Source organism: Grampus griseus (genome assembly GCF_964374135.1).
Source record: "Grampus griseus genome assembly, chromosome: 15".
Taxonomy (NCBI): domain Eukaryota; kingdom Metazoa; phylum Chordata; class Mammalia; order Artiodactyla; family Delphinidae; genus Grampus; species Grampus griseus.
The window spans coordinates 83,558,125-83,577,595 of NC_139009.1; the positions used below are offsets into that span (position 1 = coordinate 83,558,125).

The 19,471-nt window shown below is 49.9% G+C and overlaps 1 protein-coding gene across 13 annotated transcripts in view; it reads left to right on the top strand.

The window, feature by feature from the left end:
• MAP4K4 (mitogen-activated protein kinase kinase kinase kinase 4) overlaps window positions 1-19,471 on the top strand; it is a 173,407-nt gene that overhangs the window by 133,999 nt on the left and 19,937 nt on the right. For 3 of the 13 annotated variants that reach the window (XM_082672469.1, XM_082672475.1, XM_082672474.1), the window contains exons 13-22: window positions 4,241-4,402; window positions 6,675-6,761; window positions 7,229-7,423; window positions 10,679-10,912; window positions 11,853-11,959; window positions 13,314-13,465; window positions 14,376-14,473; window positions 16,489-16,664; window positions 17,050-17,170; window positions 18,186-18,377. In XM_082672469.1, the coding sequence (XP_082528595.1) occupies window positions 4,241-4,402; window positions 6,675-6,761; window positions 7,229-7,423; window positions 10,679-10,912; window positions 11,853-11,959; window positions 13,314-13,465; window positions 14,376-14,473; window positions 16,489-16,664; window positions 17,050-17,170; window positions 18,186-18,377 (1,524 nt within the window). Of the gene's footprint in view, window positions 1-4,240; window positions 4,403-6,674; window positions 6,762-7,228; window positions 7,424-8,256; window positions 8,419-10,678; window positions 10,913-11,852; window positions 11,960-13,313; window positions 13,466-14,375; window positions 14,474-16,488; window positions 16,665-17,049; window positions 17,171-18,185; window positions 18,378-19,471 lie in introns of all 13 variants that reach the window. The other 10 variants (XM_082672480.1, XM_082672481.1, XM_082672476.1 and 7 more) reach the window with 6 other exon arrangements.

A 19,471-nucleotide genomic window follows, 5' to 3' on the forward strand; every position in this document is an offset into this window, starting at 1 on the left:
TGAGGCCCAAGGCGTGTGTTGTGTCAAGTGTGAGGCTCTATGCAGGTTAACAGTGACGATTCAAGCCCGCTGTGCAGCTTACTAGGTGATCCTGAAAAGACGGCTTTAGGATTTGGTTGGGCCTGGAGATATGGATGGATTCTTTAGGCTTATTCTAGATGCTAAATGTTAGAAAATCACGGCATCCTGGATGTTTACAGGGAGCGGGGTGGGGATGAGCGAAACACGCTCCCTGCTTTTAAGGAGCTTATGGTCTTTGTTCATGTGTTGATGGTGGTAACCAAGAGTATGAGACTTCCACAGGGCCAAAGAAGAGGACGCAGAAAAATCTTTAACTGAAAGATTCCAAGACACACAGCAAAAGGAGCGTGAAGGAAATAGAGACAATGTAGGGAACAGAGAAAATATCTCACACACATACATGTACACATGCCGAGAAATCTTAATATCCTTACAGAGAGAAGATATAAAAATCATGAAACAAGACTATTCAGAAAAAAGTTTTTTAAAATTTTTAATAAATGCAAACTCCCAGAAAGTGGGGAGAGAAGATAAGTTTAGGGGGACTAGAACAGAAGAAAAACAGAATCAGTCCAGGTGGTTTGACTCCCATTTAACAAATGGTCCAGGAAGTGAACACCAGAGGGAGAACATGCAGCAGGAATTCAAGACAAGTTTCCAGAACTAAGAAATAATTTCTGAATTGAAAGCCTTACTGAGTACCCAGCCCAGCGAATGAGAAAAGCCGCCGTTCAGAGGCACATATGTCATCTTGAAAGCTTAGAAACTCAAGGATGAAAAGAGGATGGTAAAAGCTGCCGTCAGGGGAGCACATAGAGGGGTGTGGGTGTGGCTGCTACTAAGTGTCAAGGATCCACATGGGCTCGGATGCTCCAGAGCAACGTCAGAAAGCAGGAGGTGACACACCAGTGCTTTTGCAACTCTGAAGGGAAGTTGGTGCCCCCGGCCAGAAGTATATGCACAGCATGGGAGCAGAGCTTTTGTGACCTACAGAGTCTCTCAAGTCCTCTACTTGTCTTCACGCTTCCTCAGGAAACTACTAGAGGATGTGTTCCAGCAAATAAGAGAAGTTGACAGGGGATCCTGTACAGGAGAGGGTCCAGAAGTGTTCCTAGGAAGCAGGTGGGCAGAAGGATGGGATGCCTGGAGAGCAACCTGTTTAGGTTGGCCCAGGAGAAGAGAAAGGGCTGTGAGAGGGTTCATCTCTAGAAGAAAGAAAGAATACCTGACCCATTTGACCATATGGAAAGGAGTCTTACGGTGTAGACTTTACAGATGATGCTATGATGGGCCCATGAAAAAACAGGCAAACAAACAAGAATAAGGCAATTTTTTTACTATTTATGCATTACTATTATGCATGTATGTATGTATTTTGGACAGAATAACATAGATTTATTTACTCTTTAAATATAAATTTTATTCTTTTAAATTTTTAAAAACTGGCCTCAGAGTTTTATTCTCCAGGTAGTCACTAGTTAACAACAATCAAAACGGCACCATGGCATTTTAGATATAAGTGATCATGGGGCGGCAACATAGCAAATGTTAATAAATAAAAGAAAGGGTGTTAACAAAGATGTATATCTTATGGCTTGAGGATGGTTAAAGTCTAGTACTTTGATTAAAAATTTTTAAACACAAGTGAAAATGGAAAAGGCTACCTGTAAGGGCATTTGAAATTGAAAGTTAAAAATTCCCAGTAGCATTTAGTTAGATGAAGTCAGGGTTCCCCACCGGCCTGGGAGCCCTGCCCCCAGTGTAGTTGGAAATAACCCCCCGAGATGGGCTCTGCACCTTTCACCATGCTGGGGCTTCCTGCCTGGTGTGAGGACGAGTGCTTCACTGAGGCGCCAGAGGCTGTGCACGGCGTCCCGTCACTCCCCGGGACTCCGGGTGACCACAGCTCAGGGGTGCGAGGCAGGGGGTGAGCTGAGAAGGCTCCTGGGCGTGGGCTGGACCAGGGTCAGCCCTGCGCTCGGCGGGCCGAGGCAGCTGGAGTTGCTGGTGAGGGGCCAGCGTGTGGGAAGCCAGCTCCCGCGCTGCTTCACTCCCTCCCTCCGCTCTTCCTTTGCGATCTCCCGTTGTCTTCTCTGGAGACAGAAATTTGAACCTCGAGGCTGGTGTGAGGTGGACACTTGGCCGCATCTGGACTTAACGGCTGTGTGGCGGCCAGAGTGCAGCCCTGCTTCCACGGCAGCGTGGCAGCTTCCAGGACTCTCACTGCAGTTTTTCTCCTTGTCTGGCTCTTTCTGGAAGGGTCCTTGCTGATAACAGCCAAGGCGTCAGCTCTGCTTTTTTTGAACTAAAGAATTTTTCAAGATTCTGTAAATAACAGGAGAGGAGAAAGCAAGTGAAGCCACGGCTTTTCTTTTTGTTTTGTGATCCCAGGGGGCTAAGTGGCACCTTTCCTTCAGCATCGTTCCTAAAAATTAAAGAATTTTGGTAGCCTCTGTGGTCCGTAAGGACAGGGCAGCGGGTGCATCTCTGAGGCTGTTGCGGTGGTGCCTGTGGTCACGTGGCGTCGTTTAGTGCAGTGCAGCGGCCCAGAAAGGTCTTGAATCTTGCATTCCATCAGTAAAAAAAAAAAATTGAGCATGTATCTGATAGAGATATATCTAGTAATTTTGTATCGTACTGATACAGACATTATGAAACGTGCAAAAGTAGCTATCTTAGAGAATGAGCTGGGAGTATACGCACATAAAAGTTCTGGGTGTGCTTTTTGTTTTTTCCCCTCAACTCCGGTTGCCTTGCTGGCCTGTAGAGCCTGCTGGCAAACGTATCATCTCCCCCGGGAGGTGGGGAGGGAGAGGGAAAGCCCAGACCTTTCCGAGGGGGACGGTCCTCTGACAGTTCACTGCTTGTGAGACCTTGGCTCATAAGCAAGTCACGTTGTTACCTGAAGGTGGTAAAGTTCAGTGTATGATATTCTTCGCCTCTTCTGACCTGTTCGCTTGAATCTGATCGGCCTGAAAAGCTAAGGGGGAGTTTTGAGGGGTCGACACTGGTTGCCTTTCTTCTCTCTTCTGTTTTCCTTTTGTCTGACTGACTTTGAGGGGAATTGTTAGTCTCCACCTGCCTTCCTCTCTTGTGGCTGTGGTTCTAGAGCTGTGCTAGAGACAATTTAAATGTAAATTAACTTTAGTAAATTAAAACGAAAAACCCAGTTCCTCCCTCACGTGCTGGGCGCATTTCAGGTGCTGAGTAGCCGTCTGCAGCCGGCGGCCGCTGTGCTGAGATGGGGCGCCTCTCCATCCCAGGGGGGCTGCACGGTGGCTGCATCACTTTGCAGGCCAGCACGCTGCACATTTGTGGGAGGAGTTGGTTGATTTATACTCTGCGCGGTGGCAGTGCTTTACTGACAGATAGATGTCTGGGGCTGGATGAGAAGGGGCCAGACATGTGCCCAGGGTCACGCTGCCAGGTACCGAGGGGTTGACAGATGGTCTGCGTTGGGAAAGGCTGTCGGAGCGAGTCTGGTGACTCAACGGCACCTTCCGCACTTGCTGATGGGAGGCAGGATGCTGTCTGATTAACGGTGGGGGGCACAGTGGCCCTCGACCTGGGGGCTTACCGCCCAGGTGACTCTGGACAAGTCACTTCTCTCTGCTTGAATCTGTTTCCTCTTCTGTGGAGTAGGAGTGAAGTGCTTCCTAGGTTTGTCATGAGAATCGTAGTAGGTAAAGGACATGGAAGGAAGACCGTTGGATACTTAGCACCGTGCGAGGCACCGCATGAGCTTGTGCTCACGGCAGTCTATACACTCATGGTAATAATAATGGCATCTCTTATTCTCGTTGGTGTCACTTCTTCTCTCCCTGATGTGTGCTGCCTTTTTCCTCTTTTAAGTATTTCTCTCCTTTCTCTGCGCTATTTCTGTTCTCCTGTATTCATTTCTCTTCTCTTTCTTCTGACTGAAGGGCCCGGGGTAACCCTGTTAGTGATACTGAAGGATATACAGCATTCCCTGTCCCCTCACTGCTGTGCTTCAGCGAAGAACGGGGGATAACTGATAGCACGTGAAACCCGGCTCTGACGGGTACTTCCAAGGAGGCTGGTGTGTGTGAGCGGAGGGGCAGTGTGCAAGTAGGTGGCCGGTGCGGGTGGGCTCCACGAGCTCTCCCTCTTGGCCTCTCCCCGTAACTGGTCAGCAGACCATCCTGCGTGCCGTGCCGTGGCTGCAGAGTCCGCTGACTGGGTCGCTTTACTTCCATAGCAACAAAGGAGAGAGCGGGAGGCCAGGAGGCAGCAGGAGCGTGAGCAGCGGAGGCGGGAACAGGAGGAGAAGAGGCGGCTGGAGGAGCTGGAGAGACGGCGGCAGGAGGAAGAGGAGCGCAGGCGGGCGGAGGAGGACAAGAGGAGAGTCGACAGGGAGCAGGTGGGTCCGCAGGGGGCGCTCCGGCCGGGACCGCGGGGGCTGGCACCGTGCGGAGCTGGGGGAGCCGGGGCAAAAAGCATGCACGCGTGTGCACACGTGTTCAGGACTTTAGTCTGAAAATGCAGAAGCACGGTTGGAAGCATATTCACTTCAACAAACTGAATCTCTTGTCTTTACCGACAGATACAGAAATCGGTACACTTTAGAAAGCTCTTGAAACCAGCAGGGTGGTCTCCACTAGTATGAGGCCTGAAAGATTTCCGAATGTGTCTAATGAAATTTAAAACCAGTTGTAAGACACTTCCTACGAGAAGTGTTGGAAGTGTCCAGCGACTAACCGAATATTTTAAGATATATTCGCATATAATTCAGTACGTACATACGTGACGTTAGAACAGCTGATAACATTAGCCCAAAGCGATCAGATTTTAGCGATATTTGCAGCATGTTATTAACATCACATAAAGTTGCCTTTAGGAGTCTGATTCCTGAACCACCTGTGCAAGCAGAAATTGTGCTTTTTGTTGTCTGCGTTGTCCGCGTGAATCCCATCATAGCCTCTCTGCCCGTCATGTCTTTGAATTGATCACTCTTTGTTATGAGCTTTGAAGAAGGAAAACATATATGAAGGGGGACTAATTTAAATGATAGCTGAAGTTCATACTTAATGCTTGTAAACAGTGGTATTAGCTTCCGGATTTGATCATCCAGCTGCTCTCCTTTGCCTTGGGTTTTCCCAGTGTTGGGTCTACATACTATTTTTCTGTTGAAATTTAAGTGATTCCCTCAATCTCTTACTTTACTGACGTTGTTGGCCTGTTAACTGTGGTGCGTTGAGTTTAGTTTTCATGTTCTGATTTATACTTGGGGACTACAAAGAGGAGAAAACATAAACTTGAACAGTTAAGTCACGGAGGGATAATTCTCTGACCTTGATTGGGAGAAGAGGGTGTGAATGTAATCCTAACCTTCAGTGTTCTAATGGAGTCATTGGCTTTTGTGTATAGCAAGTATTCTTCACCTCTTCTTCTATAAAAATAGCATCAAAAGTCAGTTTTATTCCAAAATACTCCCGTGTCAGCCGTGCTGTAGGAACCTGTCGTTTCTGCATGAATGTGCATGTTTGTGGACACGTGTCATTGTCTGGTTGTTCCTGTGATGTGAAGGCAGAAAACCAGGGATGTAGTGACCTGAGCTCGCAGCTGTGGTTCAGCTCTGTCTGGCTCGGGAAGAGGGGAGCTGGGAGTCGGAGTCCTCTCAGTCGTCGGGGTTGGGGCGGGGCTTCCAGGCCTGGGACTGGAGCCTGGGTTGGAACTAGGGGGCCTTTGCCAGCGGCCCTGTGGATACACTTTACCCCAGATTGGCGTTTTTGGGCTAAATTTGCTTTGTAAGAAAAAAAGTTCCTGAGGAAATCTGTCATGATTTCTGCCCAGCATTCTCTCCGCCAGGATGAGTGGTTAACTAAAACTCCTGTTCGGCCCAGATGTAGGACTGCTTTTATCTTAAGGTGTGCGCCTCAGTCGGCAGTAGACACTGTAAATAAATAATCTGAATTTCAAAATAAAATTTCTCCTCCCAGACCCCTCAATCTGCTCCTCTTCCAGAGTAGTGAGCTTCTCCCCTGTTGACAAAGAAGGAGATAGATGTCTTTTATTTGTGAAATGTTCCTACTCTTCGAAGTGATTTCACGCCTATTTCATACTTGAGCCCCCCCCAAAATCCTGAGAGCTGGGAGAGAATATTCTCGATACGGGCTTGCTAGAGACTAATCTGCTGTCGTAGATCAAGGTCTCCAGTCCATCAGATATGCATGCTCCTTCAAGGCTGGGTTTTTCCTCTTTATGTAACGTCCTTTGGATGTGTTTTTGTTGTTACAGAGCTTTATCGTTCTCTTCCCGTTGAAAACGTGTCACCTCATGCCTGTCTCCCCTTTCTCTCTCTCTCTGTCTCTCCCTCTCTCGCTCCTTTTATCTCTCTCATAGACTCTCTCTCTCACACACACACACACACACACACACACACACACACACACACACGCACACACACACACACACCCCATCGCTGAGTGCGTGTCATCATTCATTAGACTCTTTAGATCTTAGAGACTAATTCGAAGTTCTTGGGGAAATCCTCGGCAGTAGGCTTGTCTGAGCCGTTGATCGCTCAGTGCATTACCCCAGATGATTGGGCGGATGGTTCTGGGCGCCCCAGCAGGTGGTTCTGGTGCTTTCCTTGGGGCTCCGTTGATTGCCGGCTGATTTCTGTGTGACAGGAGTATATCAGGCGGCAGCTGGAAGAGGAGCAGCGGCACCTGGAACTCCTTCAGCAGCAGCTGCTCCAGGAGCAGGCCATGCTACTGGTAACGCCCCGCGCTGGCCCCGTCCCGTAGCTAGGGCTCCCCGCGCTGGGCAGGGCCGGGCCCACGTCGGGGCGGCTTCTGGTTACCTCTTTATTTCCCGTTGCTGAGTTAACTGTTCTCGTTTGGTAGATAGTCGAGGTTTTGCACAGCACCTGGCATTCGGTGAACAGGCTAGAATGCCAAGAGCTGGCGGTTCAAGGCGCGTGCCGTAGGACCCGTACCTAGAGTACTCCAAGTGTCCTTTGAAACCGCCGAGACCAGCGTTTCCTTGGGTTCTCTCTTACTCTGTCCAGTGACAGTATGCTTAGCCACAAGCTGTCAGGTTTTCCCACAGGTAACCTGCCATTTCACAGCCCGGCCGTTGTGCTCTGTCACCAAACAAGCGTCGGTGAATGCCGGGCTGGGGAGAAGTGAGCCGGGGCGAGGCGGGTGCCGGGCCCCGGACTGAGTGTCCCTCTCCCCCCAAGGAGTGCCGCTGGCGGGAGCTGGAGGAGCAGCGGCAGACGGAGCGGCTCCAGAGGCAGCTGCAGCAGGAGCAAGCCTATCTCCTGTCTCTGCAGCATGAGCCCCGGAGGCCGCCCCCGCCGCCGGACAGGAGCAAGGCCGGCCTGCACGGCGCCGAGCCCAAGGCCCAGCACGAGCCCGCCGACCGGGCCCGCGAGGTACGGCCCCCGCCGTTCCGGGCGCGCTCCCAGGGCACAGGGCGGGGCCTCTTCTCTGCTTAGTGTCTGTCTAGAGGGGAGCGGAGCGCCTCAGAGCTTTGCAGATCTCAGGGGACCTGGACGCTGACCAAGAGACGGAAAGAGAGGAGGCTGTGTGGCAGCATTTTTCTTTGCGCTGTAAATGATGGGCAGGGTGGCCTGTCGTCTGTTTTTCCAAAACTGCCGCGAGGATGGAGCCTGCCTTGGCCCGATTCACTGGCTTTTCGGTGATCAGGGTTTGCTACTGAACTGGGGCGTCTGGGCTCCCAGAGCTTCCCAGGGAGGATGCGATGAAGCAGGACCGCTCCTCGGACCCTGGCAGGGTGGGCCGGGCGGGCTGCAGAGTGCGGGATGCTGGCCCGGGCGGGGGCGTCCTCCCGCCATGCCGGCCCTCACACGGCACATTCTAGGAGCAAGTGTCCTGCTTGTTCTGCAGTGCCTTTATTTTTCGTGGAATGAAACGTGTGTTAGATTCCTGGTGACGTTCTTTTAATCTTTAATCCGTGGGTTTAGTTGGTTGCGACAGATTAATTCTTTTCCTAGTTTATCTTCACGTGCAATCCTAGACTTCTTGCCGGGGGAGATTTTAAAGGCTGCCTCTCTAAATTTCTGTCTTCGTGAATATTCCGTACTCTGCATCAGATCCTAGTCTAGTGTTATATGCCTCCTCTCTTTTCTTGTAGTTGAGGAAAACAGAAGACTTCTTTTTAGACTCCTTCCACTTTCAGGCTTTCTTCGGTATCTCTGCTTTTTTCTACTAACCCTGAGTTATGTCTTCTAATTCTCTGACGCAGGTGGAAGATAGATTTAGGAAAACTAACCACAGCTCCCCTGAAGCCCAGTCTAAGCAGACAGGCAGAGTATTGGAGCCACCAGTGCCTTCCAGATCAGAATCTTTTTCCAATGGCAACTCCGAGTCTGTGCACCCTGCCCTGCAGAGACCAGCCGAGCCACAGGTAGAACGGCCAGTTGGCTGTGGGTCAAGGAGACGCACACAGAGGCTCACTGAGCCACCAGCCTGCTTGAACCGCTCAGTTTGGTTTGTTACCGCATTTAGAGAGAGAGGAGTTTAGCAGAGGGAGTTTAGACTAAAGAGGACGTAGCCTCAGTTGATAGGGAAAAACAGGAATTTCTTTTTAAGGATTGAGGTTGTACTTATTAAGAATATCTGGATTCGGTGATTTCTTCTTTCTGTCTGACTTTTTGCCTTCCCTGACTCAGATGTTCGTAAACAAGTGCCTCCTTACTCAAATACAGAGACTTTTCAGTTTAGTTTTTAGAAAGTTAGTGTCGTAAGTACACAGAGGGAGACTTTTTCTTAACCTGGGGTCCTTGGCTCCCAGCCAGTTCTACGAGTGGGCGGCCCTGAAATTCCACGTAAAATTTTTTTGATTTGTCCAAATGTACATATATTTTTGGGAAGAGGGCCTTTTATCAGATTCTCAAAAGGTTCAACATCCAAAAAAGGTTACGGCCCGGTGGGTTGGGTGTGGGTTTTCCCGAAGTAGGTCAGGCTAGAGGCCACTGGGTCGGCCTCAGCATTCGGCCTTGCCCAGGTCGGGGACCTCCGTGCTGTCTGGCGGAGAAAGCGGACAGCAGAGATGACGCATGTCGGAGATCCCAGAGATCCTTAAGACGCTGGTTCCCACTCCTGCTGAAAATCATTGACTTTCAGGCATTTTGCTCCCTGCAGCCGCGTCATCCGGAGTACTGGGCACAAGTCCTTGAGCCCGAGTTTACCTGTCACTGATGTTTGCATGTGTTGGGGGACGGTAGTGGTAGCGGTGGTGTTCACACAAACCCGGATGAGGACTTGAATGCACTTTACAATAAAGATCCTTGGTATGGAGCAGTTTTACAGTAAAAAGGAGACCCAGGATTAAGCTCGGCGGGGGGGCGGGTGTTGGGAGGTTGGTGTTTACGTGAGACCAGCAGCGTCTTGATTCACAGAAGAGTTGATGCACAAGCCACTGGGCAACTCCAGAGAGTGAGGAGTGGAAAGAAGAAGGATGCAGAAGAAAGCAGGACAGGATGAAGGGGGAAAGGGAGGGGAATGGGGACAAGGAAAACAGGTTTGATGAACGTTATACTTACCGTAAATAGAAAATCTTTATGTGGCCACTAACAGTTTAGAAAATAGGAGTTCATGAATTGTGTAGACTGCTTTTTATACTGCTGACTAATTAACGTAGGGCCAGGAAAAAGAGTCCCTTTTCTATCTAAAGTTGCTTTTGGCCAAAAGCTGTACTTACGAAAACATTCTTTCGGAACCAATTCTGGATCTTAATGCTTGGCAAGGTTGAGCCAATCCTGATTTGGTATTTCCTGTTTTTATTAAATGTGATGATGTAATAGATATATAGCTAGAATTATGTAAATTTCCACATTGAACAGTTATTTTAAAACAAAAAGTATAATTTCAAGAAAATGCAGATTGTTTCAGAGATTGCTTTTCCAACTTGGAAGTGACCAGATGAACTCAGTTGCCAAGGACCTGTCTTATTTCTTCAGTTGTCAAGTAGAAGGAATACCCCCCTCAGCAGTCCTTTTAGGGGATCCTAGCGCTGAATAGGATACAAAGAAATCAAAGTTCTTTTTTCTTCTAACTAATACAAAGATACGTGGAGTTCTGTGGGGTTGGAGTGTTTTAAGACTTGGGACAAGAAAGAAGGAAAATCGGTGGTGTATTTGGAAAGCTGGCTGTTTTTAAGTTACACTCTTACAATCTGTCCAAACATGCGGGGTTGGTCTTTGCACAGTAAACATGTGGCTCTGTTGTTACTTGGTCAGACGTCTTGCCCTGCCAGGTAACGGGAGGGTGGGTAGAGAGGCTTGCACGCGTGGCGATGTCCGTCCTGCGGCCTCCCCCCTCTCCGCCTGTCCACGCCGCTTTGACGCAGAAAGGCATGCCGCACGTTGCCCCTCCGACAGGAGCGCTGTGAGGCTTTTTTTTTTTTTTTAATCTTCACGTTTACTGCTCTCTAACATTTGTCTGGATATTAAGAGTTTTCCTTATAAATGTACATTTGTTCTTTTCTACATATTGTGCTCCCCAGACCACCTCTCCACTTAGAGCATAACTGTCGTACTGCTTGGCTGACCTAGTCCTGACTGCCTCCTGTGCGTTGCCCCGGCTCCCGCTTTGGATTTGGTATTGACCAGAAAAGCGTTTTCTGCAGAACGCATTGAATGTTTTGTGTTTTGTTTTCTTGTAAGGTACAGTGGTCCCACCTGGCATCTCTCAAGAACAGTGTTTCCCCTGTCTCGCGATCCCATTCCTTCAGTGACCCTTCTCCTCCCAAATTTGCACACCACCATCTTCGCTCTCAGGACCCATGTCCACCTTCCCGCAGTGAGGTGCTAAGTCAGAGTTCTGACTCTAAGTCGGAGGTACCCGACCCCGCCCAAAAGGCTTGGTCTAGATCAGACAGTGACGAGGTCCCTCCAAGGGTAAGGAGCAGGAAGACAGACGTGCGCTTCTTTTTCCTTTTCGTTATTTTTAAAACATTATTTAAATCAATTAAGGGTGTGGTGACGTCACCAGAATTAAGGGGCAATGGCAGAGGAACTTTTGACGGTGGGGAGAAAATTCCATAGTGAGGCAGTTAGGTTCAGCCATCGGCCAGTTACCTTTTCATTGCTGTCGCTGACTCTGTACTTAAGCACAAGGGACCCAGATAACTTAAGAGTACATCTATAAAGGGTATGCTTCTAGAACAGACCGAACCAAAATTTGTTTTAGCAGCTGTCGTGTTAAGTTCATACAAAAGCTATCAATTACTTTGCACCATTAATTAGTATCAAAATTTTCAGAAAAGGTATTATAAGGGAAAAAATGAACATAAATGTTCCAAAAAATGATTTTTTTTTTAATTGAGGGATTTTTGGTTTTGTTTGGGTGTTTTTTTTAATTCCATGTTTTTTAAATTTTTGGTTTGGTAATTACTTAACGCTGAAATTAAACAAAAAGACACATTTTATTTTTCCTCCACTTGGAATTTGCTTCCTCTGAGTATTTTCTTGCTTCCTACATTCTTCGTTTCTCGCTGATCCATTTGTAGGCCATTGTTTGGTTTCTTTGAGCTTGTTTTCCTGATTCTCACATTATCTCAGTAAGATGCTTTGTACGTGCCCTGCCACCAAGCTTCAGTGCCAACATCACTTAAATGTGGTTAGGAGCATAGAAAGGTTGTCCCAGTGCCTTTGACGGCTTGGACTACTCTTCTGTTGTATCACTGGAGGGCGGAGAAGGATCAGGGGTTGGGGGTAGGTCGGTGATAGCAAGGCTAAGGTAACTAGGACTGCCTTAGAGACATGTGTGGTAGGCAGTAGTCTTTTCTTCTCCTCCTCATGTTTTCAGTAATTTAATTGCTGTATTTTGTACCCAAAGGTTCCTGTGAGAACGACGTCCCGGTCCCCCGTCCTGTCCCGTCGGGATTCCCCACTGCAGGGCAGTGGGCAGCAAAACAGCCAAGCAGGTCAGAGAAACTCCACCAGGTAAGAGAAGAGCGAAGCTTAGGGGCAGACTTACTACACAGTAGTCTTCTACCGTCTGCTTGCATAAAAATGCTCATAAACGAAGTTCTGGGGCAAAGAGGTGATCCGTGTGTAAAGAAAATGCCGTGAAGTCCATTCACATGAATGACATCAAATTGATCTGCGGTGAAAAGAGAGATTAAATCCGACTGTGTATTGCAGCAGTTTTAAGGTGAAAAGTGCCTGTCTCAGTGAGAGTAACAGGAAGGAGCAGCAGGGAAGGGGGGATTCTAAGGGAATTGTAACCCGAGAGGGCTTGCTATCCAAAGGATGTCTGGGGGCTCTGGGAGTGTACGGAAATCGCACACAGGCTACGGAAGAAAGGGAGTGGTTGACTCGGAGTTGGCAAGAAACTCGAGAATTAACCACAAAGTAGTTTTCAGGTTCTGGAGCCGTTCTGTTTTATATGGGAGCTGTTAGCCACATGAGGCTACTTACATTTGCATTGAAGTTAATTAAAATTACATAAAATTAAAACTTAATTTCCTTAGCTGAGCTAGCCACATTCCAGGGGCTCCTTACCTCACGTAGCCGGTGGCGACCGTATTCCCAGCGGTAGCAATATTGTCATCGCCTCCGTTCCGTCGACCAGCAAGCACCGTTTTAGAGGAAGGAAAGGTCGTCTTGAGTGTTTTGTACTCTGGTCATCGCTGAACCTCTGTCCTTGGTGTCTCGCTATGTAACGTGAGGGAGTGGAGTGGGTGACAGCCCAGAAGCTGCAGAGAGAGAGCTTTCTGAGCCTGCAGTGGTCAGGGTGGGCTGCGGGGTTCTCCTGTGCCCGAGTCCGTGTGTTAATTCTTACCTAGAAAACTCATGCTGTGGTGTGTCGACGGCAGGGATACACCGTGGCCCATGTGGGGTCACATTTCCAGCCCAGAGCACGAAAGAACGAGCGTACTGCCTAAGTGTCAGTTCTTGAGAGCCGTGAGGGGTGGTGGTCGGTACTGGGACTTTGTGTGTAGTTTGATTTTGTGTGTAATTATGTAAGTGGAATTTTTCATAGTAAGAAACTGAGTTTGTAGCTGAGACAGAACTAGTGACACTTCTAGACCAAACAGTAGCGTTTCCTCTCACACCCAGAGAAGATTTGTCTGCTAATGGTAGAATGTCTTTTAGCATTTTGGGTTTGTTAAGATACCTGAGATAAAACCAATGAATAATGCCACTGTAACTTTTGGTGAATTTCACGTTAAATGCTGTTGGTAGGCTGATTTTCTCATTATCCCTGCGTTCGAATGACATGGTGCGCATGTTTATGATTTGACCCTGCGTCTTGGGATAATGCATTAGCTGTTCTCGTCGTCTTCTCCAACAGCAGCATCGAGCCCAGGCTGCTATGGGAGAGAGTGGAGAAGCTGGTGCCCAGGCCTGGCAGTGGCAGCTCCTCGGGGTCCAGCAACTCAGGATCCCAGCCCGGCTCCCACCCTGGGTCTCAGAGCGGCTCCGGGGAGCGCTTCAGAGTGAGATGTAGGTTGCCTACCTTTCCTTTTCCCTGTGCCTGTTCACGGTATCGGGCTCCAATCAGTACAGTTGACCCTTGAACACCCAGGGGTTAGGGATACCCCCCCACCAGTTGAAAATCCTCATCTGTAGTCGACCCTCTGTACCCCCGGTTCCTCTGCATCCGTGGTTACACGCCCGTGGATCCTGTAGTACGGAATTATTTACTGTTGAAAACAATCCACACGTGAGTGGACCTTCGAACTTCCAACCCGTGTGTTCAAGGGTTGACTGTATTTTGGAAATCCTTTTCAATCCTGGAAAAGACCTGTGATTTTTCACAGCTGCATATTATGAATACAAAACAGTGTTTCAGTGTAGGTTTGCTGGTGACACTAATAACAGTCGTCATAATTTTAATAGTAAAGAGTGAGGTTTTGAGAGCTTACGCATGCTGAGTACTGTGCATGCATTGTCTCATTTAATCCTTACAGTAACCCCAGGAGATGGGTATATATTGTCTCCATTTTACGGATTCAGGTAACTGCAGATTAGTGAGTTTACGTAACTCGTCCAAGGTGATTAGCGAAATATCCAAGCTGAGATTTGAACCCACTCTTCTGAGTCTAAACTCCATCGGTATTGTCATCAGTATTGGTTATCTTAACCTACTCATAAGAATAGATTAGTGGAAATTCCCTCTACTGTGTTATTGATGTAACGTCACAAGGAGTTGTGAACACGTGTTACTGCAGTGTGACCGTCGAGGGTTCTCGGGAAGGAGTCACAAACCCCGGGGTTCAGACCAGCGCATGGAGACCTTGCTGTGAGCAAGGCTAATGAGGGGAGAGGACGGGGGCCAGGGGGGCTGGGTGGCTTCGTGGCCCACACTCAGATGTTTACGTGACTCGGCCTTTCTTGTCTCTGAACTTCACAGCGTCATCCAAATCTGAGGGCTCGCCATCTCAGCGCCTTGAAAATGCAGCAAAAAAGCCTGAAGATAAGAAGGAAGTTTTTAGACCTCTCAAGCCCGCTGTAAGAATTGCACAAAATCCATTTTACTCATTTCAAACTCGAGTGAGATCTTTCTATTAAAGCCTTCTCCTTGCGCGGCCTGCAGGCCTCCCTGTGGGGTCTCGCAGGTTTGAGGGGTTATAAGGAAAGCTGTAAACCTTGGCCCACTTGTGCCGCTGCCCCCCCCCCACTTAGTCATTTAAAAAATACAAAAGAAAGAAAAGCCTTCTATCTCTTTGCTTGGCATCAACCTTTACATGCTCTTGATGAGTGGGCATCTAGAATACTGGCTTTTGGAAGAGATGTTTTTCCCCCACCTTCTTAAACTCTCCATGGTTTAAATGCTGCCCTTTGGTATGTGGGGCGGCGGCGTGGCTGTTCCTCTCCTCCTTAGTCCTCGACGCAGTAGCTGCCCGTCAGTGGGCGCACTGGGGGTTTGAGCCTGCTGGGGTGGTTTTGTCTCCCGCTTGCATTGATTTCTGTGCCCCCTCCCCCCTTCTTTCCTCCCTGCTTCCTGTGCTGTGGGTTCCTCCTCACCGATGGCTTCTCTGGTTCGATGGGACCCCGCTGACCGAAGGGCGAAGTGGTAAGCGCCGTCTGAACAGCTCAGCGTCGGGGCAGCATTCTAACCTTAGCCTGCATTCGACCTGCATGCCTCTTCCTTCCTCAGCTTGCTCTCTTCTAGAATTAGAAACCCTGAATGTTTGCTGCACGTTTTTTAACACCCCAGATTTGCTGCATGTGTTCATTCTTACTATTAAATACGGCCCTTTAAAGTCACTTGAACAAAAAGCCGCAGCTGTCCTCGGGAAGTCGCGAGCAGGACTCAAGGCCAGTCCTTGCTCGCTTGTCTCAGAGGCTCAGGCTCCAAGGAAAGAAGCGTGTTCTCAACTGGTGAGAAGCAGCGACGCCAGAAGGAAAAGGAAGAGTGGCCACATAGCCTGCCTTCCAAAAACCACTACTTTTTAAGTGAAAATTTTAAGTGGAAAGATACGTACATTGAACTTCTGTATGAAAATGTAGAATAGAGATCATAGTCAAGCTCAGAAGTTATATTTGGATAGTCGATCGGGTCTCACAGTGTCTGCATGTAGAAGAGGAAAGGGAACTGAAGCCCTCGTGAACAGCAGCGCTGACCCTGGGCCGCTTCCCCCTCCAGCGTGCACGCTCGAGGCAGCGGCGGGGTAGCCTGCCCAGCTGCCTTCCCACGGCCAGACACACAGCAGCGCTTTCTCGCAGCACACGTCAGGAACTTTGTTCATGCACGTGGCAAGTTCTTGGCCCTCGGTTAAGCCAGATGTGAGCCGGACCCTGTGCTCACTTCACTCTCATTTTTCTGCGAGTTGGAAATTTTTAAAAATAAAAGTTGGAGTTAAAAACCTCACCAAATAAGTACTTGAAATCACCCCTGTTTAACTAAAATCTTGCTTTCTGCAAAATCTCCTCAAAAGAAGACTTTGTCACAGGGGCGGGCGTCTTTATAACACACTACCAAGGTCTGTCTGCACACAGCTGTTGATCCAGAGTTCTATAGCCAGAGAAGAATGCTCTCGGCTCTTGTTTTTTTTACGGCTGTGAGGACTTTTTTTTTTTTTTTTTTTGCGGTACACGGGCCTCTCACTGCTGTGGCCTCTCCCGTTGCGGAACACAGGCTCCGGATGCACAGGCTCAGCAGCCATGGCTCACGGGCCCAGCCGCTCCGCGGCACGTGGGATCTTCCCGGACCGGGGCACGAACCCGCGTCCCCTGCATCGGCAGGCGGACTCTCTACCACTGCGCCACCAGGGAAGCCCCACCACCTTGGACTTTTAAAAAAATCTTTTCTACCTTTTGTTTTATCTTTCTGACTTTTCTTGCTCTCGTCTTTTCTATCGAAAGCTTTGCGAGCTCCCCTCCATGATACCGATGAACAGCCTGCAAGGCAGTTTGGCAAAGCTGGCGCGGCCGTTAGATGGATAGTGAGAATGAAGTGCTTGGCCCTGCGCTGTTTCCCCGTCGCTCTCCCGCCTGACCCTCTCTTCTGTCTCCTGCACTAGGACCTGACGGCCCTGGCCAGAGAGCTCCGAGCGGCGGAAGACGTGCGGCCGCCGCACAAGGTGACAGACTACTCGTCGTCCAGCGAGGAGTCCGGGACGACGGATGAGGAGGACGACGACGTGGAGCAGGAAGGCCCCGAGGAGCCCACCTCGGGGCCGGAGGACGCCCGAGCCGCGTCAGTCCCGCCCTGCTTCAGGGGGGATGCGTGTCCCCACCGGGCCTTCTGTCCACTTGGGACCAGTTGTTGAAAACCTGTCCTCTGATCCTGTGAACAGTTAACGTTTCCCCGTCGTGCAGTCAGCAGCAGACGGCCTTTCTGTTTTCCCCCTTCTCTTCGTTGGTGTGTGTGCATGTCAGGGCCTCTCCCAGTACTCCGTGTGTTTCATTTCTTCCTCTTAATTTGAGGCTGTGAAAAAAGGGAAACGGCAGTTCATTTCCCTAGAGGAAACTTTATGCCTGTAGCCCGATCTCATCTTAGGACTCCGAGAAGGTGGAAAATCTCAACGGTATATCCTCGGCTCGTGGTCATGGCCCTTCACGTCTGGATTTTGTCTCAATAGGTCATCTCTGAACTTGAGCAACGGTGAGACGGAGTCCGTGAAAACGATGATCGTCCACGACGATGTGGAGAGTGAACCAGCCATGACCCCGTCCAAGGAGGGCACCCTGATTGTCCGCCAGGTACCCGCGTCCTCTCTCCTTGTTGGAGGCTAGCTTCTCCTGTAGTCATTAACCCACTTGCTCATTCACTCACTCATGCTGTTTCTACATCATCGTCTGTTCTCACCTAACAAGAGACCCGGAGGGTAGCGTCGTGTGCTGCATGCCCCGAGGCGGCCAGCGGGGACCCCCCCTGCCCCGCTCGCCTGCATGTCACGCGGCAGCCCTCATTCCAGCAGCCCGCGGGCCCCACGGTCTGCATCTGAGCACAGAGAAGCCGCAGGGGGCACGCCACGGCCTGCAGCGGGTCTGCAGCCGGGCAGTGGGGGTCTGCGCGGAGCTCTCGGCTCCGAGGCTGGGGGTCTGCGGCGGGAGCCGGCTAGGCAGGCAGGAAGGAGCTGCCCAGGGGCCGGGAGCCGGAGCAGGGGGGGCGCCTCTCTTCTGTGCTCCGGGCGTTAGGCTCCTCCCTCGTTGAATATTAATGGTGTGCCACCCAGGTGTGCTCCGTTTGGATTACCAAGTTTTACAAGGGTCTGTTCATTTCTTAGCTCAGATGGAAGAAAGGGATGTGCTTCTCATTTACGTGGAGCAGGGCACCTGTGCAGCACTTTGGACTTTTCCCTGAGTGTGTTTCATGCTCTGGCATTGCATTCGTATGGAAAGCGGGAAGGGCCTGGTCCGGACAAGACCAGGATTCAAAGAGGTGACGGGTACTTTCTAGAGCTTTAGACAGATTTAAAAAGGAAAGAGAAAAGCCAGTGGTTTTGGTAACAGCAGCTCCTGTGGCAGGTAAACCAGATGAAACACCCGCTGTTTGGGTTCTGCGGTCACCAGATGCGGTGCCGTGAGTTCTGTTGGCTCAGCCTAGGCATTTGGCGAGGAAGCGTGAGCAGCTCAGGCTGATTTCCTCCAGTCGTCCCTTGATGACGTAACAGAGTTGAGAGTCACACAGCACCGCCAGCAGTCAGGTATCGGTAGGGTCTTCGGCAATGCTAGCGGCGCGCGAGCGAGACCAGTGTGCCTGTTTTCTCTGCAGAGTGCAGTTGACCAAAAGCGCGCCAGCCATCATGAGAGCAATGGCTTTGCCGGTCGCGTTCACCTCTTGCCAGATCTCTTACAGCAAAGCCATTCCTCCTCCACTTCCTCCACCTCCTCCTCCCCATCCTCCAGCCAGCCGACACCCACCATGTCCCCACAGACACCCCAGGACAAGCTCACTCCTAACGAGGTATGTCTCGCACCACAGCTGGCTGCTCTCCCAGGGTTAGACCAGCACTGCCTAGGAGCTAGTTTGCAGAGCCCTTCCCACACCCTCCCCTCCCCTCCCCGCCCGCCGCCTTCTGTCACCTCCCCTTCTCTCCCCCACCCCCCACCCCCACCCCCCCAGTAACAAGTTTCAGATCTGCATACAAACCCCTTAACCCTGGAGCGATCTCCCCCCAAACTTGCCAGTTCACTGTTTACCTTTCTCTAGATAAGTGTAGTTGCATGGCTTTCCTCATTCAGTTTATTTTTCAAAAAAAAGTCTAAAACGATTGCTGTGTTCTCAGATGCATTATGTATTTGGCATGAAATTCTGGTAGTCATTTGTGGAATCTGCCTTTTTCATTCTTTTTATCCAGTACATCAAATACAGAAACATTTGATTAAGCAGACTTGGCCTTACCAGGATAAATGTGCTGCTCTGTACAGGGACCTCCTTCCAGAAGGGCTGGATCTTTTTTGTTTGTTTGTTTCGGGGGGTGGGGGGAGAGGGTGGGTGTTGTTGGTTGGTTACTCTTATTTATTTTTGCCAACCTTGTTGAAGGATTTCTCTCCTTGAAATTTACCATCACTCAGAGTTTAAGAGGCCAAATTGCTTTTGGGGGAAACCTAGAAAATTAGGATGTTAAACAAGAAGGGCAAAGAACTGAGCGTGCTTTTAATTTCAAATTTTGAATGGGAAATCCTGTGTGCTTGTTCGAAGGCGTGGCTGTGTGCTCTCAGTCTGGGTGCCGGTTGGGTGGTTCTTGCTGTTTGGAACAGGGTTATGCCCCAAGCGCAGGGACAGTCCACCGTGGGCACCCTGTCCTTAGTTAAGCAAGTGATCGTTTTCGTGGGAGGTTTGGTTTCAATGCCTTTGTCTAGCAGTTGGAGGAGGTTGCAAGTGGCACGTAGCTTCAGCCAGTCGTGTCAATGTAAGCACTGAACTGCCGGCCTGCCCACCTGGTCCTATTTTGGTTCCCTCCCCTTGAGGAGCCAGGGGCAAGTTGACTGCCAAGGCAGGCTCGGCATCCCATTGGCCGCCATCGGCTGGATGGGCCCCAGATCGTGGGCCTGGGC